At 39.9% G+C, this 27348-nt stretch overlaps 2 protein-coding genes across 9 annotated transcripts in view; one reads left to right on the top strand and one right to left on the bottom strand.

Moving 5' to 3' along the window:
• Window positions 1-19128, top strand: part of CFAP43 (cilia and flagella associated protein 43) — a 55743-nt gene extending 36615 nt beyond the window's left edge. For 5 of the 6 annotated variants that reach the window (XR_011326891.1, XR_011326892.1, XR_011326893.1 and 2 more), the window contains 15 exons: window positions 536-625; window positions 1376-1453; window positions 2272-2397; window positions 2927-3046; window positions 3128-3235; window positions 5896-5982; window positions 6284-6372; window positions 6767-6974; window positions 7762-7874; window positions 8693-8849; window positions 9694-9858; window positions 11818-11898; window positions 12951-13104; window positions 13765-14671; window positions 17212-19128. Coding sequence is in view for 1 of the 6 variants with exons in the window: in XM_069796919.1 (XP_069653020.1) it covers window positions 536-625; window positions 1376-1453; window positions 2272-2397; window positions 2927-3046; window positions 3128-3235; window positions 5896-5982; window positions 6284-6372; window positions 6767-6974; window positions 7762-7874; window positions 8693-8849; window positions 9694-9858; window positions 11818-11898; window positions 12951-13104; window positions 13765-13922 (1734 nt within the window). In the remaining 5 variants the exon portion in view is untranslated. The remainder of the gene's footprint in view (window positions 1-535; window positions 626-1375; window positions 1454-2271; window positions 2398-2926; window positions 3047-3127; window positions 3236-5895; window positions 5983-6283; window positions 6373-6766; window positions 6975-7761; window positions 7875-8692; window positions 8850-9693; window positions 9859-11817; window positions 11899-12950; window positions 13105-13764; window positions 14672-17211) is intronic. The other variant, XM_069796919.1, reaches the window with a different exon arrangement.
• On the bottom strand, window positions 16418-21176 carry SFR1 (SWI5 dependent homologous recombination repair protein 1). 3 transcript variants are annotated; one of them, XM_069796920.1, is made up of 5 exons: window positions 21129-21176; window positions 20571-20717; window positions 18690-18805; window positions 17122-17508; window positions 16418-16891 (listed from the first exon to the last, which is right to left on the bottom strand). In XM_069796920.1, the coding sequence occupies exons 3-5, from the start codon at window positions 18783-18785 to the stop codon at window positions 16700-16702; spliced, it is 675 nt and encodes a 224-aa protein (XP_069653021.1). In that variant the 5' UTR covers window positions 18786-18805; window positions 20571-20717; window positions 21129-21176; the 3' UTR covers window positions 16418-16699. The 3 variants fall into 3 exon arrangements, with proteins under 3 accessions (XP_069653021.1, XP_069653022.1, XP_009928720.1); XM_069796921.1 differs by lacking the exon at window positions 20571-20717; XM_009930418.2 differs by lacking the exon at window positions 21129-21176 and having other exon boundaries at window positions 20571-21122.
• Window positions 21177-27348: the final 6172 nt, after the last annotated feature.

The raw sequence follows: 27348 nt of genomic DNA, 5'->3' as shown, positions 1-27348 counted from the left end.
CATAAATTAGGTAGAAATCCCCCCTGTTTCTGACTATAAGATTCAAACCAGGCTTGCAGGGATTATTTCCATAGATAAGGGTTTCCCTGTTTTCTCTGAACACCATTTTGAAACTAAGTATCTACGTACTAAAGCATACTTAGTACTGTACTTATACATTCAACTGATAATTTATAAAGAAACACCATATTTCTTATACAATATATTCTACTGATCTCATCTGCTCTTTTGGTCAGTCTTTCCCTACTTTTCTCTGCTCTCCAACCAGTCCATGTTATTCCACTGTCAGAAAAGGTATGCACAAAACACAATTAATATCAACAAAAATGATGGTAGTTTGTATTTTAGCATTTTTAAGTATAGCTTTTGGAGCTGTTCAAAAGAACAATTTTCTTCCTGAGGAGTATTATCATAAAGCAGTGATACAAAAAGCATTAAGAATTAGTATTACACCATCTTTCTAAATGTTCTTAGTCCACATGTGATCATGTCTGGAGAAAAGAACCCTGATATGAACCTCATTTTCTTCCTTCAGATTAAAGTTGAAAAATACTTGACTCAACAAGAGAGAGAGAAAGCAGAAATGCTGGCTAAGCTTGAAATGGAAAGACACCTTACTGCTATGGTAATTAAAGTAGTATCCTTTTTACTGAATAGGCCTTTGTCTCTGGTTAGGCTTATTTAGTTAATGCTGCCCTGGAATATTCCAGTAATGTAGTATGGGAGAATAAATTTAAAGTGTTAGGTAATGATGATGTGTGCCTCTTCCCTCTTATTATTGTTTACAATCAGAACTACGTAGACCAGCTGGGGGAAGAAAAGATGTAGTGTTAGGCTCACAGTTTTGAAAAATGGGCCCTAGTGGCAATTAAAAATACCATATCTGGTGACTGGGGACTAGATACATTTCTAAATGCATGCTACTGCTCAATCAAGAGCTTTGTGTTTGATATGTGTGTGTTGACTGAGAGACCTCTGTTCTTCAGGGATCAGACTAGAAGATCATAATGCTTTCCTCTGGCTTTAAAATGCATCTGGGAGAAGCCTAAGATGGTTCTGGCTCCAAAAGAGATGCACGATGAAACAGTGGCACTACAACTTTCTTTGTCCTAGCCTGCCAACTGGCCAGGAGTAGTCTATGCCTATGTATTCTTTCTAAAACTGACAGAATGGCAGTTTTTTGGTTATATGAACATCTGTCCAACAGAAAAAACTGAGACTTTTAGCATATTTCACCAAAGAGTATTAATCTACTAGTGACACACAGTATAATCATATGGGTGATCTAGAGGTGAACTACCCTATTATCATTCCCCAAACTGCCAATTACTACACTTCATTTTGTACCCTAAAATATTTTTTGTCGTCATTCCAGGACAATGAAAGACTGCGTGCTCTTAATGACATGATGGGTGGAGTGCTAGAAGTAAAAAAGGAAGACATCTTGAAAATGGTGAGCTGTGTTTCTGCCATATCACATAGGTAGCTTGTGGGCTTTTAAGGAAATGTGAAATTCAGCTAGCAAACATTTCCAACCTAAGTGATAGAAGAAAGTTGAAGCATTGTAGAATTGCATTATGCCTAGATAGACTCCATAAGAGACCATACACTGGACTCAAAAAAGACCACAAGATTCTAGTGCCTGCATTTGATTCACCCATTAACGCATGTTCCTATCACAGTGGAATACTATAGGAACATAATCTAGTATTACCATTACAACAACTGTATTGCTGGGGGAAGGGTCTATTATCCATAGCTGTGATCTTACAGAAGAATACTGTGTTCCATTTAACTCAGCAAATATAGATAGTACAGTAGTAGACGAGGGAAAGAATGTGAAGGAGTGTCACAGGAGAGGGCAGACACAAGCGATGTCCCTGGAATTGATCTGTTTTGGAAAACTAGGACTCCACTTAGAAGTATACATTAGCATGGAGTTAGATTTGGAGTTCTAAAACAGAAAATGTGGTATATCTTGTGCCAACAGTAGTGTGTTTGAGTACAAAATACTTGTATTTTACAAAATCCAGTAGTGAATTCCTGTAAGCAAGTGAGAGAGAATAGCACAATATATATATATACCAAAACTACTGGTGCAAGTAATAGACCAGAGAAACAGAATAGATATGTTATTTAGACTTAAGGCTTGTACCTTAGTTACCACTAAGAAATACCTTTCATTAAATTGGGTGCATGCTATAGTTTGTTAAGTGTGCTGATGGAGATTTAATACTGCTTTTGAAGCATATTTGTCTTTAATACTTCCAGGATATTCCTCCACCTCCTTTTATATCCAAGCCTGAGGACATTTGGAGTGATGAAGAAAAGAAAATATTTAGAGAACATGAGAAAAAAGTCAAGCAGCTGAATGAAGAAAAAGAAAATTATAGAAGGGTAAATTAAAATGAGAAAAGGAGTGGTTTTGTTCACAGTGCTCATGACCAAAGCTTCTGATCTTTCTCAGGAGCTACTCCTAACAATGAATACTAATAAATAGAATAAACAAAGAACAAATGAAGAACAAAGATCATGTGGCATATTAAATAAGTCCTAGCTTAGACAGTAAAACGAGGCAATCTCTACTTACACCAATTAATATGTGCCAAAACTTGTGATATCTGACAAAAGGTAACTTCCCTTCACAAATGTACCAGTATTCCTAAAATGTTTTTTTCAGGTTCCATTCCCAGGGTTGCTGATGCCATACAAAAATAATACAATTATATTTATCCTTCATGGTGGTATTTGGACAACATAAGTTGGTAGCCTGGCAGCACTCTCCTTCCAAACAAGTAATTTCTGGGACCTTTTGGCTGAAGGATACAGTTCCATACTGTGCATTCTCCAGCATCTGATACACTATATCAGAGCTTCTTTGTTCCTCCAGATGTAATATTGCTGCTCTTGTCCTTCCCTTCCCCAGGCACTGGAGAATGAATTGAAGAAACTTGAAGCTTCCATCCAGGAAACAACACAAAATTTTGATGAGACTGTGTGCAAACTCTCTGAAAGGAAAGTGAAAATAGAGATGGTCATCTATCAGGTATCACAGAGAACATTAATTTTTTAACTCTGCCTCTGCACAGCAAGAATGTTAACATTTTTTATTACAATCACTTCACAGGAAGAACTCAAAATAGTCAATCTCATTTATGCTTTACTGTTGGATGAAGAGTTGGACACTAGAGAAGTTGGACTTCATAATTTCCTTATGAAAAAGGAGAAAGAAAAAGTAAGTTAAAGTTTGGAATGCTGTTCTTAGGAAAAGTGTAATATTTACAATACAGTTTCTTGTAAAGACTGCTCTTTCCAAATCAAAAATTTACCATAAATGATTTTCTGACAATTATTTACAGGGTCACTGATTTTTTTTCAACTTGCATAGGTGACATACATTATAAATACATATGGTTTTGAATAGATACTCATCTTGGTTCATCTGGAGTTCTTTGATAAAACTCCATAAATTCAGAAGGGCATGATGCTATTTGTTTGCTATATATAATATTTTTTAGTATCCAGTATCAAGCTGGAAGCACCAATTATGATGGTGTCTAATGTAGGCCAGGGCCACGCTGACTTGTGTTTGCCAGTTCAAAGCATAGACAGAGGTGGCCTGTGACTATCTGACCATGGAAGCAGAACATACCATGGACTACAAAGTGTTTATAGTCTTATTGACCAATTTAATCTCCTGAAGAGTTTACCCATCCCTATCAAACATATACAAGTCAACGAAAGACTGGAGAGCACAAGTAGTAGATCTGGATTTCAATACAAGTGCTTACTGCCCACAGTAATAATTTTGAGTGACAGTTCCGATTCCTGTGTCCTGCCAATACTTGTGTGACTCAGGTGATGTAAGTGGTGATAGTCTGCAGGTTGGTTCTGGCTCTTGGGACAATGTTATCCCATTTGCTCATTTTGTCTTTGTGGAGCTGTTCCTGAGTCCAGAGATAATATACTAATGCCTCCCCATGTCAGATGTCCTACTCAACCTGTACTGACCTCTGTGTTTGGAGCTGCAAGCAGCTATTTGTATGTGAGCTTGTGGTGGGTTGACCCTGGCTGGACACCAGGTGCCCACCAAAGCTGTTCTATCACTCCTCCCCTCAGCTGGACAGGGGAGAGAAAATATAATGAAAGGCTCGTGGATCGAGATAAGGACAGGGAGAGATAACTCACCAGTTACCATCATGGGCAAAACAGACTCCACTTGAGGAAAATTAATTTAATTTATTACCAATCAACCAGAGTAGAGTAATGAGAAATAAAACCAAATCTTAAAACACCTTCCCCCCACCCCTCCCTTCTTCCTGGGCACAGCTTCATTCACAAATTCTCTACCTCCTCCCCCCACAGAGGCACAGGGGGACGGGGAATGAGGGCTGCGGTCAGTTCATCACATGTTGTATCTGCCGCTCCTTCCTCCTCAGAGGGAGGACTCCTCACTCTTCCCCTGCTCTGGCATGGGGTCCCTCCCACGGGAGAGAGTCCTTCACAAACTTCTCCAACATGAGTCCTTCCCACAGGCTGCAGTTCTTCACGAACTGCTCCAGCATGGGTCTCTTCCATGGGACGCAGTCCTTCGGGCACAGACTGCTCCGGCGTGGGTCCCCTGCAGGGTCACAAGTCCTGCCAGAAAACCTGCTCCAGCATGGGCTCCTCTGTCCATGGGGCCACAGGTCCTGCCAGGAGCCTGCTCCAGTGCGAGCTTCCCACGGGGTCACAGCCTACTTCAGGCATCCACCTGCTCTGGTGTGGGGTCCTCCATGGGCTGCAGGTGGGTATCTGCTCGACTGTGGACCTCCATGGGCTGCAGGGGGACAGCCTGCCTCACCTTGGTCTTCACCATGGGCTAACAGGGGAATCTCTGCTCTGGCACCTGGCACCTCCTCCCCCTCCTTCTTCACTGACCCGGGGGTCTGCAGGGCTGTTTCTCTCACGTATTCTCACTCTTCTCTCCAGCTGCAACTGCTGTTACACAGTAACTTTTTCCCTTTCTTAAATACATTATCCCAGAGGCACTACCACTGTTGCTGATGGGCTCAGCCCTGGCCAGCGGCAGGTCAGTCTTTGAGCTGGCTGGCATTGGCTCCATTGGACATAGGGGAAGCTTCTAGCAGCTTCTCACAGATGCCACGCCTGTAGCCCCCTGCTACCAAAACCTTGCCATGCAGACCCAATACAGAGCTACAGGCAGAGGTTCCAAAGTAGGCATCTAGCCCCTAGCACTGAATAGGCTGAACTAGTTTTAAAATTATCTGAGGCCAAGTGTATACCAGCTTACATTTTTCAGAATACATATATTTAAAAAAAAAATTTCTAAATGTTCCCATTGGTATATCTTTTGGTCCATACAAACTGTCAAATACAACAAAACGGTGTCCCCAGCAGAGTATAAGCATTTCACTGCCTTGATGAAACAGATGAGCTTAGTATCCTGACACATAGCAGAACTATGTCATGACAACAGGGAAACTGCATTCTAAAATGAAGAACCCTCCACTGAACAGCATTTGAGAATTTTTGACTGGTCTTACCTGTGATGACATGAAAGGAAAACAAAATCTCTATGCAAGTGAAAACAAGTATCAACATAGGTCCTTACATTCAAGTTTAAAAAGAAGACTTGTAAGCATTTTTATAAGATATTTCTTACAGAAATTTCTTACTTTCTTAAGCAGTGGACTAGTTTAACTTTGCACCTGCTCACCTTTTAGCAGTATATACAAGTAATCCCCTGAAGAAGGCATTATATTGTTAGTAAAAATAGCTCACAAGGTTTTCTCTAGAAATAAGAAAGTGTCAGCTTCATCAGTGTATATGAATGGCCATTCAGTGCTTCTGCTGGCTGAGTTTAATTCCTGAAATCTTTTGGTTTTGCTGTAGGTCAAGACTGCAAGAACAATCCAGACTACAAAAAATAAAATTGAGGCTTACCTAGACACCTATGAAAATGCAATTGTTGAAGAGAAGGTGAGACTCTTGACAAACACAAGCAGGTTCAGAAATTAAAATGTTAATGCTGTGTCTTGACAATGAGAAGAACATACTTCACTGTAAGCATGGGATGAGTTCTGGTCAACTTGCTGATCACTGAAATTAAGCAGTAAAGGAGAGTATGTGCATAGAAGAATTTATTAAATAGTCCAGATTTCCTTGATGCTTGGGAGCTCTTGGAAGGACATCATATTCTGTATTTCTAAGATATGGGCAGGTTGATGGTTTTTTTGAAATAACATTGTGGTAACAAGAAAGCTTTCTGTTTCCCTCCTAGAATCTGGAATGTAGTTTTACAAAGGAGTTTGCTGATGTACCGGCGAATCTCTTTGATGAACTTTTCCAACTTTCCAAATATCGACCAAAGTAAGATTCCCCCCGATTCCATCTGTTTAAATACTAATATTTCTTCTGAGTCAAGAATGAGAATTGTATTTATTTCAATAGTCTAAATTATTTTGATAATCAGTAGACTGCCTACTTTTTATTGGATAGTTAACAATGGTTGATTTCCTATCATACTAACGATTACTATTTTGAGTACTTGCATTTCCTTATTCACCACACAATCTATTTTAAATGCAATCTAAATAATCATCAGGTCTCAAAAACATATATTCTTATTTTGTGTAAGATCCAGCCTTACCTATTTGTTCTTTGGAAGAGATTGTGAGTATGAAATGTTCTTAGTTGTTTGTGAGCTTCTTTATGCAAGAGAAAATAAAAAGTAAATACTGTATGTGCTGTGTATGTGCACTAGGACCCCAATGACAGAAATACTCCCTGACACAGCTAACCCTTATGGGGATGGTTCAGGCTCAGCTGAAGATTACAAAGATGCACTTACCCTTTTAATGAAAGCCATGGATGAACTGGATAGTCCTGAGCACATGCCTAATGGCTTAGACCTGTCTATGTGGGAACATTTTTGTCTAGCTAGACGAAATAAAATGGAGAGTGAGGAGCTGGTATGTAAAATTCTTTATTTTGTCAGTATACTTCTTGATATTTTCAGGTCTTAAACTTCTGTGGAGTTCAAGTGTAGGGTCAAGCTAGTGGTGAAATGACACTGCATACACAAGCTGCATTTGAGTTTGAAAGCTGCTTCTGCCACATTCAATTCAGAATAATAGAAATGTCATCAAGGGAAACCAGCTTTAGTTCTCCTTCAGAGGAAATATTAGCATATTAGTGTGTAGGGATTTGATCAGAATGATTGTGACCTTGATATGGTTTCATTAAAAAGAAAAAAAAATATTTCCTTTTCTCTATCCATACCAAAACACTGTTAAGGTATTTGATTTCCATCATCTGTTGGAGTCATTCTCTTCCATTAGCATTCTACATTTGCACCAATGCATTCCCATATTTTTCTAGAACATCAAGAGCAATTCTTAACAAAGGATGTTGCTGGAAATTTCTAGCAAGCTATTTGTTCAGTTTAAAAGCATGAAGGTGTAAATCTGAATTATGCAGCGACAGAGATACATGAAATTTGACCAAGAGAGAAGGAAATATGATTTCCCTTCATGTGAATAAACTATGCATAAATTAATAAATAATTTTCTGAGCAGAGTGTAAGGATTGTAACCTCTATGTCTCATGCTCTCTACTGGGATTCTCAAAATACCAGGCTCCATATTTATACATACATATGTCTTCTTAAGAACTTGTCTTCTCTGTTCTTGAAGAGGCTTGCCCTGACATACTGACAAAGTTGAAAAAGTTCAGAATGTCATGATGTTGCTTGCTTAGGTGAAATGGATGGCCCTAACACTGGCAGAGATGCAGGCCTTTCTCCAGAGAAGAATGGATGACAATGAGAAGATTAAGTCAGAAATAGAAGACATTTTCCAAGAACTCACTTGGTAATTTTGTTTCTTTTCCCGTGTTCAGCTACATTTTAATACTCCACCAACACAGAACCAAAAGTTACATACAGAATTACACAGCTGTGTTCTCCAACACTCTTTTATCTAGGATTCGTCTGAGAGACCTATGATATTTCTGAAATGAGGTGTGATTGCAGCACATGTGAGCAGGCCAAACCAGCCTTAATCTACCATCTTAAGTAACAAACATCAGTAAGGATGGCAGCATGGTCTTCAATGCAGACTGACTGCCCCAAAACCTACATCATGCAGTGAATCCCCCAAAGCCTTCAAGGCCATATATGTGCTAGCTAGCTCAGTTAAATTTTGCTCATGTAGGCCTAAGATACAGTGATCACTCCTAGCTGCAATATGCCACATGACACCTCATTTCACTGAGCTGCTTGGACCTGCAATATTTCATTTTTTCAGGTACATGACATAATTTTCACATTCATTGTCATTCAGGAACAAACTGCAGGATCAATTATACAAGAAAACGGCTGCTGGCTGGGAGTCTTCTCCATTTTCTTTTCAATTGTTGTTAAGATTTCTGTTTGGTAACAACACTTTTTCTCAGAACATCTGCTAGATTATGTTAAACTGAATCCAGTGATTGAAAACTTCATGTATGGAAGTAAGTTGCAAATTCTGTAGTCACTTTGGCAGCAAATAGAAGACAGGCTGTCAAAAAGTAACCCCTACATGAACATACCATTTACCGGTAATAAATATAAACATTTTGAGAATCATGGGAGGATTTATATAATCCTGTTGAAATCACTAAATATTGGTTTTGTTTTCTACCATTTTAGGCTGCAGGAGGAGAAGATGAAACTTCAATTGAATTTGACTGTCCAGTTTTTGTTAAAACAAGGACAGGTAGAATTGGAAAGTACTGAGATCCCAGACTACAGTGATGCCATTCTTATTAATAAGAGTGTTATTGAAGAACTGAATTGCTCTATCATGGTAATTTACACTATCCAAAGGAAATTTAAGCTTTTTAAACAAATGTATTGTCCTTCAGGGGCTCTGCTTTTTCTCCAGTTTGACATCTAATTTCAGTTTGTTACTACATACCAGTAGGTCCAACTGTAATCTAGAAGCTATTAAGAATTCTGTAATGTCTCTTATCATCATGTAAAGATTGCAATACAGACTGCTTTCTTGATGTTTGATCAATACAATTCAGATCAATGAAATGGCAACAGTTTTTAGACACATCATCACTTACACACACACTGTAAATAGAAAATGCTAATGTCCTGGGCACCAGTTTGAAAATTCCCTGAAGGCAAACTTACAGTCATGTTAAGAAGCATCTGAACAGTAGCTTACATTAAGATTTAAAAACTTAATACGCTTTTTTATGTAAGATGAAATTGGTGATCATACTTAAAACAGTTTTCCATACTCTCATTAAATGTCCTTTTTTTAGGCATTCTAGCTGTACAAAAATTGCTTCTTACTGCTACTGCACAAAGCCTTCAGTAACAACTGCAAAATACCTTATACAAGCAAGCTTGTATTTTGTAGAGCTAAAATGCCTTGACACTCTTATAAAAGATAGAAAGATGGAGAGGTTAGCTGTAATTTTCTTCATCTCCTTCTATGATCCAAGGCTGTGGCATAGAGCATAAAAAGGAACAAAATTCCACAAAAGATAACCATCTGGAGCAAAGTCTGGAAAGACACTGCAGTACAGCATGTTTTCCTTACTAAAATTATAACTTTGGAGGCTTGCCCATCTTGTTGTGAATAATTATTCTATAATCTGTAAAGCGTGTTAATTAAGATTAATCTATTTTTTCAGGCTCAAGGACAAAAAAAAATTGCTAGCATGGTGGAATGTAAAGAATTCTCTAAAGGGATATTTCAGCTGGAATGGGAACACAAGAAAATGAGAATGCAGATAGACGATCTGAAACAGAAGGCTCGGGATATTGTAACACTACCTATTTCAAAAGATCGCCAGCTAGTGAGTTACTTTCCCTAATTTATATTTTGACTGCAGAAAATTTTGCTGCCTGTATCTGTAAGATCGTTTATACCTCGTAAGTCTCTTACTACTATGAAGCAACCTGATGCCTAACAGGTCAAAAATTCAGCTTTCAAAGGGAAGTTTTACTCTTGAGATTGATCAGTGATGAAGTTCTTTGGGATGCTCAGGTGTAAATGAAGGCAAAATTAGCCCTAACTCTTAATGTTTCAAAATTGGCACTGAGAGTAAGGAATCAGGATTTTGCAGCCACAAGGAACAGATCTTTTAAATCAAGCACCACAACTTCCTTTTAAGTGAAAGGTCTGAGGTGCCCCCATCTGGTATCTCACAGAAATACCATAACTTTTGCTCAGTATACTAAGATTCAGCCTTCCTACAGGAGCCTCACGGAGCCCCGCTCATTGCCATTTGTTGGCCTAGCAGCAGAAGACAGGGAATTGTTTGCCATGCCTGGCAGGCAAGAGGCAGTAGCTGGCCAGCAAGTCAGCACCCACGTAGCTTTGAACAAGCCCAGCTGGCAGACCAGAAAACATAGGTAAAGGTTGTGGGAGAGAGCCAAGGATACCAGTGGGAGAAGAGAGGAGGAAGAAAAGTTGTAGGGGAAGCCCGAGGGTATTGCAGTATGGGATGTAGAGGACTGCAGAAAAAGCTGATGGTTTTGTGGCAATGAGGTGGGGGGGCATAAAGGTTTGGAATAAGGGATGTTGGAGGATGGGCAGGCTGGAGATATTGCAGTGGGGAAAGCTATAAAGCGCAGAGAAAATGAAGAATGTTGGACAGCAGGTAAGGATATTGCAATTCAATCAAAAGATTAAAAGACAATCCAAAACACGTTTTGCACAGGCTTCATTTTTTTTTTGCTGCTCTCCAAACTGTTTGTTCACTTCTGAATCAGAGCCAAGGGACTTCTATAACTAACACCAACAAAACAGCTTTCCAAAGAAGTGATATGACAACACACTGAAAAGTTCTTGTAGCAAATATGTCACCAGTGTTGCCATTAGCTCAAACTTCATTTAAACTGATGAGCAGAACTGTTGCCCTTCAGAGTTAGACTTGACCATAGCAAAGGCATATACCAGTTTAATCAGAATTTGAATGCTCTGAGGGGCTTAATGTGGGGTTAGTAGGAAAGGCAAGGCAACAGAGACCCCAGCAATAGGAACTGAAAGAAAGATGGCTTAGATAAATGCGTGTGGGCAAGGACCTGAGAACACCTGGAATGAGGGCTATTAATGAAGCAGTGAGTGAAAGCAGTTTGGTGCTGTAGGCAAGGATCCTGCTGGTCTTTCCTGTTTCTCCTCTTCTAACTAGAGCAGTCCACAAAATTTTACCTGTCACTTTAGTGGGACAGTACTCTGGAAGGATGAATCTACATTTACAGAAACCTGTCTACAGCCCATTATGGGTCCTACAGCCTATTTTCCATTTGTCATTTGATAAAGAGGTACTTTAGTAGCAGTGTGCCCAAGAAAAAGTCTTTAATAAATTCTCTGAAACCTTAATTACTATGCAGATACAAGAACAATAAAAGAAGTAAGAATTACTAGGAAGCCACTTGACAGAAAATAATAATTTTCTTCTCTGGCCTAAAGACAGACTGTATAGCACTTTGGCCTCCAGCTCTGTTACCTTAGACTACCTTATAAGCAAAAGTATAGCTTGGGTTTTTTGACAACATCACAACAAATTTGCTTGGTCTTTGTTTCCATTAACGTATAATAGATAACATTCTTTTTAACAGCTGTACAGTCTAGTATTCACAGAGCATCCAAGAATATCTTTACAATGTTCATTTATGATCACTAGTAAGCATTTCCACTGTGCAGAATTCTAGTTTTTTGAGTTTCACGTAGTATGATTGTCTTTACAGAAGTGTGGAATTCTTGAGAACAGGCTTAATAAGACTGTTTCTTTCTGTTTTTAATTCTTCAGTTCCTCACTGTGCTGAACTACGACAGCCGCATCACCCACCACATTTCAGTGATGGAGCAGACTCTTGGCATCATGGATAAGGTAAATCCTAAGCGAACCACCACATTTGAGAGACACATCCTTAGTTTAAATGCAACTCTTCTCCTTCATTAGCAAGAGGTGTTTGTAAGGAGTAAGTGCAACTGATGTAGGCATGCTAACTCAAGGACTGTTGGAGCATAGCCATAACAGTGCACAGAGATGAATATATATATATCCATCTATTTATGTATCTGGCTTTCAATAGTTTCTTCAACTTGTGCTGTCTACAGCAGCAGTTCTCTAAAGTCTTTGGAAGCAGTCATCATACATGGATTGGTGCATAGATCAACCCTATGGAGAGAAATCTACTTGCTCTGTTACTGGAATTAAATGCTTTCCTTCCTGAACATCTGAATGCAGATCTGCTTATCACTTCTTACACAGCGCTGCCTATAAAAGTCACTCTTCCATTTCTAATGAAGCATTCTTCCAGTCTTCACTACTTAATGTTTCTCTCCAGGAGCACCAGCCTGTTCATAATATCACTACCTCCCTATATTCAAAATAACAGAGACACAACAATCTGATTTGCTGGCTCCCTCATCTATGTCAACATTCAAATTGTGATTATCCTTGTTTTTAAGTGATTCCACTGGATTTTCTCCAGGTGGCTCTAGCTGGCATCAGCCTCCTCTTCCTCTTCAAGCTTTAGTATTTATCTTGTCCCTTTACAGCCCGACAGCTTCAGCACAACCCTTTCTTCAGCAGTTCCTAGCAGTCAAGAGAGTGTTCTCAACTCACTGATTCCACTGACTTCCTTTCCTCCCTTTGCCTTTCAAGTTTTATCTTTAATATATCTCTATCCCTGACCCATACCTCTTTGTTCCTTGTCTGCTACTTATATTAGAACTCCATAAAGCATACTGGAATACAGTGTGTGTGAAAGACACTATATGAAGTAAAGCTAGGATATGCTACTAGTCAAATCAAAATACATGAAAGTTTATTCAGCTACAGTGCATTGCTTAAGATTCTAGGTTTCCATCATAGGTTTTCCTGAACAGCTTTTGTATCATCTCATATATTTGCTTTATTCATTTGGAAATTGACAGCTGCACAAGAAGAATGTGAAGAACCATCAGAAAAGAATTAAAGAGTTGGAGAAGTGCATCAGTTTAAAAGAGCAAGCAAACTACAAGCTCAGCCTGGAGCTGAAAGAAATGCTTGTCTTTGTTTCAGAAAGGAGGCATATCTTTGAGGCAGCTGGTGAGTCACAGTAATGCACTTTACGTCACAAGCAAAGAACATTCAAAAAATATCTCCAAGGCTAGATGGTCCTGTTCTCCATCAGCATCAGCTAAGGGGCAAGGAGCACCTATTTCTTACTGTATGTGCACAATTAGCAGTAGCCTTTCTACCACAACAATTTAACATTGTTTACTTAAGAGCATACCTAGAGATTGTTGCTCTTGTAACCAAAGTTAATTGACTAAATTGCTGAAACTATTTAAGTCAAAATATTATAGCCATTAATACCTTCATTAGGCAATATGCTTTCATTCTTTCTCAGAACTGTTCAACCCACTTCTTTCCACCCATTCAAGGGAACGGAGGAAGTAATGTGAAGCTGAGAAGGCTATTCACTATTAGGAAAACTGTAGACATCTTTCCACTAGTAAAACAGTTACAGATTTTCAGAACAGTGGGTACTTGCTAGAAACTAAAGGAAGCCTTCCCAATGACTTTCTGAATTTTTTTGCTTTATTCAATACTATAAAGACTCTGAAGCCCAACTGCAAGCCTTTTTTAAAAGGCTTGCCAATTTTTTACAGAACTTGGAATAACCCTGTGACAGATCCAGTATAAATATATAGACTATGCATCCCCTACAAGTACAGACTAACCCTTGTATTTTGTTTTATGCAGACACACGGCATGTTTCTGTAAAGATTGCAAAGCAGCGTTACCAAGAGATTTTGAAGCAGAAACACCTACGGGGTCTTGTAAAGGAACAGGAAGAACAGTTTGAAATTCTTCAGGCAGAAGTTGAAAGGCTGAAATCAAGAACATTTCCTATTCTTTAAAAATCAGAGTCCAGGTAGATGTATAATACCATGGTCTTTCTAAGAAAAAAAGCTTGGATGTCTACGTTTTGTCCCTGAACTTTTCTTTCCACAAACAATTTCTTCTGTAACTGCTTTAAAAACAACTTCAGTTTGAAGGATGCATGTTTGTCTGTCTTGTACATTTTATACCTAGTCTTATCCCCATCACATTTCAGTTCATGTTTGATTATATAAACCATATAGCTCATTACATAAAACAAAGGGTACAAGAAAATGTAGACTGATAGAAGAACCAGTGTATTTGTGTAGCCTTAGTCTGCAATATGCAATTGTAGAACATTTTGAAGGTAAAGTACTGCAAGAAATCTATGAATTTGCATCTGCTAAAATTCATGTCTGTGGCTTTGACTTCGTTTTGCTTCTTTAAATATACTTACACCTGTGATGGCACAGGTGTAGGTTGCTGAGAAGATGAAGGTATGCTTCAACACGACCATGTGTGCTACCTGGCCCAGTCCTGAAAGCTGCTGCACCTTATGATAGCATTATTACCCACAGCCACCAGTAGCTGTGGCTGCTTCCACTGGCAGAATCATAGGAAAATGAGGGTTGGAAGCATCCGGCCTCCTGAAATAGTTGCTGCTATCTCCCACCCCTTTGCATTGATATGCAGTATATTCTCCTGCCAGATCTCTCCAAGACAACTAAGAAAGATAAAGAACCCTTCATAAAATTAAATACTGCTGGAGACTGATCTACCTACTCAGGTATTCTCACCAATTTTTATTTCCCTCTTCCATGGTGTGTCAATTCTTCTCCTCCTTTCATAAATTCACATAAAATCTAAACTCATTCCAGTGCAAGACCATTAATAGCTTTTTTAACAAAATTATACACTTGTGTCGTGGTTTAACCCCAGCCAGCAACTAAGCACCACGCAGCCGCTCACTCACTCCCCCCTCATCCAGTGGGATGGGGGAGAAAATCAGGAAAAGAAGTAAAACTCCTGGGTTGAGATAAGAACGATTTAATAGAACAGAAAAGAAGAAACTAATAATGATAATGATAACACTAATAAAATGACAACAGTAGTAATAAAAAGATTGAAATGTATAAATGATGCGCAGGGCAATTGCTCACCACCCGCCGACCGACACCCAGCCAGTCCCCGAGCGGCAATTCCCTGCCCCCCACTTCCCAGTTCCTAAACGAGACGGGACATCACATGGTATGGAATACACTGTTGGCCAGTTTGGGTCAGGTGCCCTGGCTGGGCATGAGAAGCTGAAAAATCCTTGACTCTAGTCTAAACACTACTGAGCAACAACTGAAAACATCAGTGTTATCAACATTCTTCACATACTGAACTCAAAACACAGCACTGTACCAGCTGCTAGGAAGACAGTTAACTATATCCCAGCTGAAACCAGGACAACGTGTAAGGAAAACTACTTCTGTTGTGAAGTACAACCTCCTTACAGCTGTACACCACCTCCTTTTTTCCTTACCATCTCTAACTGGGGTCTGTAAGGATTCTAATTATATCTTCATTCTTCTTGTAAGACTTTTTTCTTCCTGCTGAAACTTCCCTAGAAGCAGCAGAGTTCCAAATTTGCCAAGGATCCCTAGGGAAGAGAACCACACCCTTCACCAGGCACCATCATCTTTTTTTACTAAGCTAAGAGGCAGAAGAAATAGTGTCTTAATACTGAAACTATGATTAGCAGTAAAGGTTGTTCTTCATTAATTTGCTGTGGACAGCAACAGTCAGTATTCTTAAGAGCAAGTTGTGGGTACAAATTTAAGTCTAATGAGCCCTATCAATGTTAAAAGGGTCCGTATGATCTTTGATTTTCTTTCCCTTATGAGAATAAAAGCAGACAGAAGTCACCACACTATATGCACAGACCATGATGAGAAAATAAGTAATTTCAAGTTAAGATTAAAAAAAACATTTTAAAAAGGCAACATTTATTGGAGGATAAATAAAATGCTTAAGTTTGATTCAGCTTTAGGATGCTGTAGTTGAAGCACTCCCATTAGACAAGGCCATGTTTTTCGTATTTATTTAAAGAGAGAAAACACCTTGGCTCCCACATGAAGTAGTAGAGCAGTCAGATGTTGGCTGCAATTTTCTTGCCTTCTCTTCTATTATCTCAGGCTGTGGCAGAATGCTTAAGAGACAGCTTCACTGAAGACAACTGTCTGGACCAGTATCTGAAAATGATTGCACTATGGCACATTTCCTTCAGTAATAATTAAAGTTATTGAGAACATCTCATTGCAGCTTCAGAATATTAACAACATGAAAATTAGTTATCTTTACTTAACTCACAAAATGCCATCATTAACTGACTAGCAGCAGTAAGACATTTGTAAAATGGGGATGTATATGAACAAAGAACTGAACCCTTCCCCATTTGAACTTCAACAGAAACGACAATTAGAGTTCGTTATTTCAAGACAAGTAACCATGCAAAGACTAATCAAAGAATGGACTGCCTTCCACCTGCTCAAGTATGACTTGATTTCATCTTATTTTTATTAAATAACAATTCACCGATCAAGTTATTAAGCCAGGTTTTCCAAAACAGCACGAATTCAATCTTTTCCATTAAGTAATGCCTTTTACAGCGCCTACTGTATCTAGGTACATAGCTTTACAAGTATCTCCTGAGAAAACCTAACCTCAAAGTACAAAGTCCACTGTCTGATCAACACTTCTTATGTGATCAGAATTCATTCAGTATTTTCTGCTTTTGCATACGTGTAATTGAAAGCTTTGCACCTGTAGATTATGCATCAACAAAATCTTCTTCTGTTCTGCTGTAGTGCAGTAACTGGTCTTCTAATCCAAAAGTATCTATCAGCTGAGTGAGACTCACTTTCTTGCCATCTGCAGAAAAGGCTGACTGTAGTTCATACAGCATCAGCTGGGTACTATTTCTCCATTTCACTATTAAAGCCTGCAGTTCAGAAAGGTTGTTCTGAAATTGGGACAAAACAAAAAAAAATTTTGTAATTTGCTGAAATGTGGGGGGAGGGGGGTGATACGCTGCAGATCTATTTTTATAAAATGCCTTAAACTGAGACAATACACAAACACCACACACACAAAAGTGAGTCGGTACTGTTGCTTAAATTAATAATGAGGATTACACTATGAATTCCACTTCAAAGAAAGACTTAAAAGTGCTTTTTCAGAGGTTCACCTCACCTTAGATCGATACATCTTAACCAGTTTGAGCCTTCGAAGTAGCTCTTCCTTCTCTTGCACTTGTTTCACCAGCCTTACTTTTTCTTCCAGGGACTGTTGCTGACTAAGACCAACCTGTAGCACATCAGAATTCTCTGCTGATCCAGAGAGACCACTCTCCTGTAAGCAACTTTTGAAACATGTATGTCCAGTGCCATTTCTTTCTAGATTTTCAGAACCACCTTGTAATCTGGAACAATCTGTACTTGTCTTTGGCAAGCACCCTTTGTCAGCATCAGCACAGTCTTTTTCTTCAGCATCTATTTTGAGCCGCTTTGCCACTGTAAAATTAGCATTAAATGAGCGTCTTGTTTTCCTTAATCGCTCCCTCAGAGCTGCACTCATTGGCTAAAAAAAAAAAAAAATAAAAAAATCCCAGAAGGATCAGAATAATCTAATTTTTGATCAAATTTCAAAGAATTGTTAACGCTGGTTATTATTTACATAAAATATGTTGTATATGTAAAGATCATTGTAAAGCCAGACTTCCTAATTCTCTCTATAGCTTTCACAAACTTGAACAAAGTTAACTTCTTCCATTCACATGTATTTGCACACACAGCTGCAAGACATGGAAAGATGTACCTCCACATTTTCTAGGAGCAAATCCTGTATTCTCTTGAGGCAAACCTACTCATCTAGTCTTTGTGCAGAAGATATATAGCATATTTCAACTTGGCTAATTTTATTCCATAAAGTTCCAATTTCCCCCTCTAGTTTAATGGAGATAATGGTTGGGTTTTTTACTGTTCCATCCCACCACACATACACTTTCTGTATTAGCACTACTATAAAACATCTGTATTTTACTTGAGAGTATTAGAAATTATTTGTATAATTTTGACTTGTTCATGCTTTGAGATCCTCCACTGAAAAGCATCTTAAAAGTGATTTTTTTTTCTTCAAAGTAAGTTAACAATTATTTTTTATAATCTGTGTCTAACATTTTTACCTGTGAAAATATACTAAAATATGGGAGAGAGGAACTGGTTAAGGTACACTTGCAAACTAGCCCTACCCTGTATAGGTCCGGATGCTGAGCATGACAGCATCACCATAACGCATGCTAGGATGAACACCGAAGTGGAGCTCAGCATTATGGAGACTATACAAACTGAAAGCAGTGTACTTTGTTTAAGTGCAAGCAGAAGTCACCGAAAGTCATTCTGTGTACACAGCAACCCAGAAAACTAGGATTTGAGAAAACTGAAGGCGACAGATTAAAACAAAACCAACAATAGAACCCACCACAAACCCTAAATAGTATTTAAATTATTAGTATGGCATTTGGGTTATACTGCTGCTCCATCACTTTGTATTCACAGCAAACATCTGCATATTCAGAGCAAACTATACCAAGCACCAAGTAAGGAATTACCTGGACAACCTTGTAGTTATGGGTATAAGCTACCTATCTTTAGCCTTCCAGCAAACAGTATCTCAGCGACTCCTGACTACTTGATGCTTTCACAAGCATTTTTGTTACTATGGATAGTCACATTATTGGAAAAACAAATAAGTTCTCATACCTGTTTCCCTGAACTAGTCCCCTGTGGACCTGCTGTCCCAGAATCCTTTGGAGTATGGCACAAAGATGGCAAGTTCTCAAGCATTGGTTCTTCCATCTTGAGATGGATAGCAGCTTCTGTTAAAAGACAAAATGAATTATGTATGGTGCCATTTTCACCCAATTATAATGAGCCACATGGCTGCAGAAATGAATAAAAAGCTCTAATAAGAAACACTAAGGCTTATTTTCTAATTGGTAAGGTCAAAAAAGACATCTGCGTAAGTTACACAACTGTTTCATGTGCTAAGTAGCATCTTGCTTTGTGAATAGCTTTTCCTCAGGAGGATGAACAACACTACTAACTGGTATCTTACTATAAATTTTGTATATTATTTTTCCCTCACTGAAGCTCTATGGATTTTTTTCTGTAAAGATGAAAAATATTGTAAAAAGTCTTACAGGTATTCTCCTTTATATTTTTTTTTTCTATCTGATATCCCTTTCAAGTGTTAAAAGGAGCAAGACAACTTATGAAGCAATTGAACCCATTACAGTATGCCGATAAATCCAAGGTCAGATCCTGCAATATCAAACTCATCAAAAAAAGCTCACTCTAAACAAACTGTATTTTCTTAACCTGAATGACCCTTACTGCTTGTCTAACTCAAAGGAATAATCCTCACTAAGCCAGGTTGTGAAGAACCAGTCCTTTCATTTAACTGCATCCCAAGTAGTGATAAAAGGACTGTTGGGAGCCACACAATTTTTATTGTCCACATGTATAAACAATTAATCTTTTCTATAAAACAAAATAATTGTGTACCCAGGTCTGTGAAAATAATCCACTGTCTCATTTGATACTTCTGGGGATACTGCTTAAAAAAGTAATTACTCACACAAGTAGAATTTTAGATTAAAAGCATTCCCAGTTCGCTCAGCAAAGTGCCTTAATTAAAACGATAAGTCATAGCTCCCAGCATGTATCAACTTCAAATTGATTTGGCAATGTTTAACTTAGTTTAGCACTTGTGAACCACCTGCTAATGACAAAAGTGCACCTGGAAAATCATCAGCTACACCTCCCTTTACCTGCAAATTGCAATTAGGAGTTTCAAACCAGAAGCCTCTTAAAAATAAAATCCTGCAAGCCAGTCACTAGGCAACCCACGACTGGCACAAGGGGCTTCCTCTTCAGAGATGAGACATACCAAAACCTCAGCATGCCAAAGCTTTAAGAAACCAGCAACCTTGGTCTTCCTGGCTCTATACCAAAGGACACAGGTCCTCATTTATCTTAGAAGTCAACGTTCCCCTCACTTGTTCAAAATTTGACATACAGTATTCTATTAAAAAACCCCAGACTTTAGTAAAGAAAGTCTGGTTAATTGGATATTTTAGCTATCTATCATTTAAACAGAAAGCCCACAGCACCCATTAAATATGATACAAGTTATCACTATTTCTTAATGTAAACAAAAGCCTAGAAAAAGCTACTGTCATGGCTACGTATACAGTATGTCACAAATATGTAATACATCTTACTAAGCAGCAAAATAATTTCAAGCCTAAAAGCTTCAACAGACTTGTTCAACTTTTTCGAAGAAAATCATGCAACTCTCTGCCTTTACATTCTAATGCAGATTATTTGTCTTCAAATGACCATGACTACAATGAATACTTTTTCCGGTGGTTCACTAATGCTGTTACTTTAACTCTGCTTGGCAGCACATTCACATAGATCTCCCACACTCTTAAAATCCTTCCCCAAAATCTCAGCCTAAGAATCCTTTACATTTTCAAGCAGTAATGCTATTTATCACACAGAAGAATAATTCTGTCCAGCAAGTAAGGAAAACTTGAGCCAGGAGGGGAAAAGAAAATTCTCTGCTTCAGTACTTACTTGATCTTGCACTTCAGCCAAGCCTCTGATACTATATGCCTCAGTTTTCCTGTTATTGCTACACTGCGTAACAGCACTCACTCCTTTTATATTCTCCTCTCACCAACCGCGGGCTCTATTAACGACTTCCCTAGCTGCTTTTGCACCCTACAGAGAAGCAGAAAGAAGGCCGGGCAGCCCATAAGCAGAGCCACGGATCCGGGGAGCTCTTTCTAAGGCGATGCACCCTGGAGGACCAAGAGGCACCCCAGAAACGGAGCACGGCAGGGACCCGCAGCGCAATCGCAGTCCAAGCAGAGGCTGCTCACACGCCGCAGAGCGAGGGGAGGCCCCTCACGGAGCACAAGGCCCCCAGCCCTGACGAGGCCTAGCCCGCCCCCAGGAGCCAGCTGGGCCGGGACCCGGGCGAGCGTCAAGGAAGGAGACAGCCCGGAAAGACCCTCTCCCCTCCCTCCTCTATCCCAGCATCACTAAGCCGTGGAAAAGAGAACCCGCTCCCCTCAGATATGAGGGAGAGGAGCCGAGCAGAAAGAGCCGCCGAGTCCGCCAGCACCTCACCGGCCTCAGCGCTTCAATCTCCCGCTTCCGGGGAAAAGGGGCGGGGCCAGTGGGGCGCCGGCAGTGCGCCTGCGCGCGGGCGCGGCGCCGTACCTAGCGGGCGCGAGTTGCTTTGCGCCTGCGCGCTGTGGAAGGTGGTGTGGGGTTGTGGGGCGGGCGGGCGCGGGAAGCTTGTTCCTGCGGGCGGGCGGGCGGTAAATGCGGGGTTGGGCGCCGCTGCCGCAAAGGTGCCGGGCAGAGCAGGGCTTCTGGAGCCCCCAGTGCGGGGCATCCCTGGGAACCGCGTACACGCTTCTGTTGCAGCTGGGCATGCAGGGCCATGCTGTGTCCCTTAGGCCGGCATGGGCCTGCCACCCTATGGCTGGGGTCTTGCCCAAGGCCAGGTGCCATCCATCTCGCTGCAAGTGTCCCTGTGCTAGGGAGGAGGGCTCCCGCCTCAACACAGAGCGCTCCCCACCGTGAGTGGCAGGCCCGGCCCAGGCCCAGCCTTTTGGCACAGCCAGGGGAACCACAACTCTACTTCAAGCCACCCATCGCCTCTACCTCAGGCACTGTCTCCTCACAGAAGGGGAAAAAGTGTACGCGGAGACATGCGATGTGAACAGCGCTGTCCTGGTTGTGAGGGAAGGAGAAAGAAGTGAAAATGAAGAAGCTTGAAAAACAGATTGTGATTGTGACAAGGAGCAGCCCCAGCTGTAGTTGCAGTTGTGCAGTTCAGAGCAGGATTAGGTAGTACCCTGATGCTCAAAGGTGCTGCTGAAGCAAGTGTGATTTTCGTATCTTTATCAGCAAACTTCCCTTCCATGCTGCAGACCTGGTTTCCCCACGTGGATTTATGTTTCTTAAAACTTATTTGTACAAAATGTTTTTCCAATATAACTGTCAGGACTGAGAAAATGAGCTGCGGAAGCCCTAACAGCGAAAGGTTCCAGCCCACAGGGATGATGTATCGGTGGCTACTCCGGCACTGCCCACAGCCAAACTGTTCGTGCTGCGCATTGAGGCCTCACGCAGCTGTGCACATGGAATACATGTATGCACATGCTCTCACTAGATCATGCTGTTAATTTGTGTAGCAGAAATGCATTAATTTCCTGCCTGGTTCCTCCTCACAAGCACAGGTGAGCATGCTCAGTTTTCTCTTTGCCTTGTGTAACTCCCATCTGTATTGAGACAAGATACACTCTTGCACTGAGAGGTGAGTAAGCACTGAGTGTAGGTGTGGTAATATGTTAGAAGGTGCTGTGCTTTTGACCATAAGTATACAGAGATTTACTCACTTCAAATAGAATTTCACGGGGATGATAGCAACCACCTTCTCTTCTTCAATAAAAAAGTACATTCAAAGCTCATCTAGATCAAGTCACTTTGACAAATCTGAGAACTTGGGGCCTTTAGATTACTCCTTGTATAGGAGTTGACTATGTGGGTGAAACTGATTTAGAAATAATATTCTCAGCAGCAGATGTAGTAAGTTAGATTATGTGACTAAGTTGTATGATCTTTTACAACCATCTAGCGAAAGAACTCACATGATACTTCAACTGTTGAGGCAGTTTGGAAGCATTTTTTAAACCTGCCCACACCCCCTTTTTTTTTTTAATACCTGCAGCTAATTTAATGTCATAAATATTTTTTAATATGTTGAAAATGGACTCCTGAGTGCAACAGTGAAAGTGCTAATAGAACTTCTGCTGCAAATTTATCAAGTGGGTTGGATCTCAAATACACTGGAGCTTTGAGATGGCATGTCTCCAAGTTCACAACATATTCCCTTCTGACTCAAGGATAGTCCCTGCTTTAAATTACTCATGCTCTGTTGTACAGACATGTTAACAGTTGAGTTGCACAAGAACAACAGAAAGTTTGAGATTTTAGATCATTTGCCAGCTGACATTCCAGTAAGATTTTACAGGAACATAACACATGGAAAAGTCATCCTGTGCATTATCATTGCTATTTTATTAGAGCAACACCCACATGCCCCACCCCAAGTGAGGATTACAGTCTGCTTGAGACTGTGAATATGGAAAGACAGTTCCACACGTTGGGTTTATGAGTTTAATGTGCTACACAGAGTAGAGAAAAGGAAATATTATCATCAGTATTCACTAATGGGTAATCAGTCTAGGAAAAGATCCTGTTTCAGGTAGGTATTAAGTGTTTAGCTGTGTTTACCATATTTACCTATGGGTTTACTTGGTGTTTACATGTAGTACTGCAAAAACATGACTTGTCCAAGATCTGGCAGGAGGCCCCTGATGGTGCTGGGAACTAGAGTGTCATCAGTCACTATCTAGTGACTATCCAGTACTTTTATTGCAGAAACCCCATAGTGATGGATATTATGTTATCCACAACTTAACGACGGCAAACAGGAGTCAGACTAAAACCTTCTTCTCAAAAACTGCACACCTGTTTCCCTTGAGGAAAAGAGATTATCCATGTGTTATTGATACTGGCATGCTGATGGCACACTGTGGAGTGTTTCTCATACTGTTCAGTTAAGCTCACTGGTACGTGCACACAGCTAGCAAGTTCATTGCAATACAGTCTTTATTAAGCACTATAATGCTATTGCTTGATTTTTTTTTATTCCTTTTGTGATCAGAATAGTTTGGGGTAAGCAAAATAAACCAGAAAAACATGCATAGGAAATTGTGCACTGGGTAATAAAATTATTGAGCTCTAGTTGCCGAACATACTGCTTCCCTTCAGGGAAACTTGGTTCCCCAAGGAACCAGAGGAAGATGTGCTTCCTGGTTTTATTCTCTTCAGTGTTTCTGTGATGACATTTTAGTGATTGGATTTTTATATTTTTTTTCAGTTTATAGCAGTTTGTCTGTACAATTGAAAGATATTCTCTATGTATCGTCTCTGTCATTAATCTTATATTACCAGAAGAGCACTAAGGCTCACACATCAGCACTGACAGGACAAGAACATGTTATATTCCCCTATGGGCATCATCTGTAGTAGCAAAGCCAAAGTGGAGAGTAATATAAAGGATACTGACTTTGGATTTAGAGACTCCAGTTTGACCTTTATGGGTTCTTCTCTTCCAAAGTGCCAGGAGCATCACAAAACTTCCATTTAACAGCTTGCTGGGCACAACAGCCAGGCCTTTTCTCCCTAAACATTGCCAATGAGTAACTGAGATGTTAGTCAACATACTAAGTCTTAAGGCACATACGCATTACCCCCTTCTATCATTTTTCTGAAATCTCTTGATCTTGTTTAAAGCCAAATGATGTATCCTGACGCATGAAGTACACTCTGCACTGTCTGCATATTCTGTCTTGCCTGAGGCAGGAGGGTGGAGTGTTTTTATGTGCCTAACCGCTAACTACTGCAGAAATTTTTAAAATCCTACCCACTTCAGCATGGGCCTAGGGCTGTGTTTTTGCTGGCTGCAATTCACTCCTCAGAAAAATGTTCTGACTTGCTTATAGCCATGTAAATATATCAAGGGAAGGGCTTTATAGACCGGATTCCTGGAGTAAAACCAGTTTATTATAACAAAACCTGTCCTTAGGAGATAGATTCTGCTCTCATAATGGTGCAAATGTCCAGTAATTACAGTGAAGTCACTAGAATGACATCAGCATGAAGCTAAAGCAAAAATAAAATTTTGTTGCCTTTTCTGCTTTACATCTGGGGCTTACTTAGACTATCCCTTGTTTTTTACTTCAATTTTCAAGGTACCTGTCTTGAAAACTGACATAATTTATTGTAGCTGAGGGGCACTGCAATTTGCCATTACAAAAGATAATGTAAGAGCCAGCTGAGATGGGCTTCCTAGTTCTCGCTGCTGCATGTGTGAATAACCAAGTGGGTGAGGCACAGTGCTAATAAAAGGGAACAGCATAACACTGTCTCTTATTTTTGTGTCTGCTTGTGGGATTTTCTCTGACATAGTCATGCCAAAAATTACAGTTTGAAGTCTTTACGAGACCGTAACAGACAAAGGAAACAATAAACAGACCTTCGGTGTTCTTGTCTTTGCTGGAGAACTGATTGATCATTATATTAAGAAAATTCAAGCCTTTTAAATCTAAGCCCTTGCCCAAACTAGTCCCTGGTACAGCTTTTGTTGTCTGTGATGGTCTGAGCATATTTTTGTGTTAAAGGTATTTGGATTGTAGTGGAGCTTGAGGAGTCGTTTCATTTTCTCACATACTTAACACAAAAGTTCATTTCATGCTGTGCACATGTAACTCTTAGGTTGCTTGTATTTATTTATCCATGCTACTGAAATTGGTGAAGCTGAAAAAGTAGGTGTTGTTTATTTGCAAGTGCAGATATGCTAGTTAAAGGGCAGTTACCCATAGTCCGGAGGCCTTGGGTAGACCCAGTGGATGAAACTGGGGTACCAAACAGGCCATCCAGTGAGCAGGTAAGCAGGGATGGAGATGCACACCTTACCTTCTTCCTGGACTCCTGGGGGTTTCACTGTTGCTTTGAGTGTAGACATAAGTAAGTAGTGTCCATCATCACTTCAGCAGCATCACTGGTTATTGTTTTGTTTTAGAACAAATAACCATTCTACCGAGCACACCTCCTTCCCTACCAAACTGCAGCATCAGCAGGCAGGATTTAAAAAATACACTTCCTCCCTGTTATTAAGAAACAAATTAGGTCACTTACCTGAGGCTAGAGAAAGCCTTTTAAAGTAAAAATTTAGAGGTCTTTTCCTAAGCATGAAATACAAATGTGGTGTTCATGGGAGTTTTCCATCTCTGGATACTGCTGACAATAAAGTCACATCTAGAGGGCTGAGATTTCAACATGGCAATGTTGTCAGGCGCTCACCATGCTTATGTTGCAAACCAGGCTCACAGGTTAATACAGTCATGTGAGAGCTGACTTAAAGCTCTCTCCTGTTTTCCTGATTATGCAGTTAGTAACTTACATAACGTTTTAAGTGTGCATAATTGTTGTGATATGGGGGATATGTCTATGTATTATTCATGCACACATAATCAAATGTCTATGGACAACTGCCTCAGGATTGTGAGGCAGGCAATTCACCAAGAATTGTGAACAGGTATGAAACTCTCACTTTTTAATGTAAAGGTTGAAGCAAATTCTTTAAAAGTCAAAAGACTTAAGGTACTCACATGATGGGAACTCAATAAATACTTACTTATCACCCCTCCTCTCAAATACTTAGCTACATGGAAAGCAACAAGAATGTCTTCTGTGCCATTTCCTGTAGCAAATAAAATGTGCAGTGAAGCTTTTTGACTTCTCCGCATTTCTTGCGTTAAAAATGCTGTTTAAACCAGTTATGGCTCATTTCAAAATGGGTATTTTAGTGTTTGTGAGCTGTATTGCTTTTGTTCCAATTATTTCCAAGGTAATTTCAGTGCAAATTTTCTATTCACATTCATAACTGAAATAACTGTATTTTGAGTCCCTTTCTCTACATAGGCATACAGAAAGAGCTTTACTGAGTGTGTGATATTTTCTTACAACCTCAGTGGGTTGAAGTGATTATTCGTACATTATTTTTACTGTTATTGTTTTGCCTTACTGCAGAAGGGCAGCTTAGCCCCTGTGACATTTTAAGTCATTGAGAAAGTTCCTGCTGAACTGAAGGGAAGCAGAGCTATGCTATCCTGATGGCAGTCAGTAGAAGTGTGGCATATGGAGTGAGCTAATGGTATGATTTCATGTGGTGCTAAGATACTGGAATTGCAGCTGACTGCATTAGCGTAAGTGTTTCACACTGTGTTTAATGTGTGAGAAGGCAACCAGTCTCCCTTTCAACACATTAAGGAAACTGTATTTTGGGTGAAGAAGATTTGTCTTAAAAGGAGTCCAGGAATGCTGAATTGATGCTAAGTGAAGAAAGAAAATTCTTTGGTGAACCAGGTTAGCAAGTGCTACCCACTTTAACTGGGGTTGTCTTCCTATCGGTAACCCATGTGTCTTTGAGGTTGTGTCCTGGCATCAGTGACCTCCATGATACATATCGATAGTCACTGAACAAGCTCTCTTCATCATCAGCCTCTTTGATGACAGACATGCCATGCCATTTCAAGTAACACTCCTGTAACTGGAAATCTCCCAGTGTATTCACAGCTGAAAGAGTTATTCTGGTTTTGATGTTTTAAAGTTTAGTGCATTTTTTCCTTGAGTTAATTACAAGCATTTTATGTGTAACATATGCCAGAATAAGCTATTTCATCATTGTTAAATGCTTGGTGGTAACTCA

Source organism: Haliaeetus albicilla, chromosome 11, assembly GCF_947461875.1.
Source record: "Haliaeetus albicilla chromosome 11, bHalAlb1.1, whole genome shotgun sequence".
Taxonomy (NCBI): Eukaryota; Metazoa; Chordata; class Aves; order Accipitriformes; family Accipitridae; genus Haliaeetus; species Haliaeetus albicilla.
Note: the sequence above shows the minus strand (reverse complement) of the source record. Positions and strands in the feature narration are given on the sequence as shown.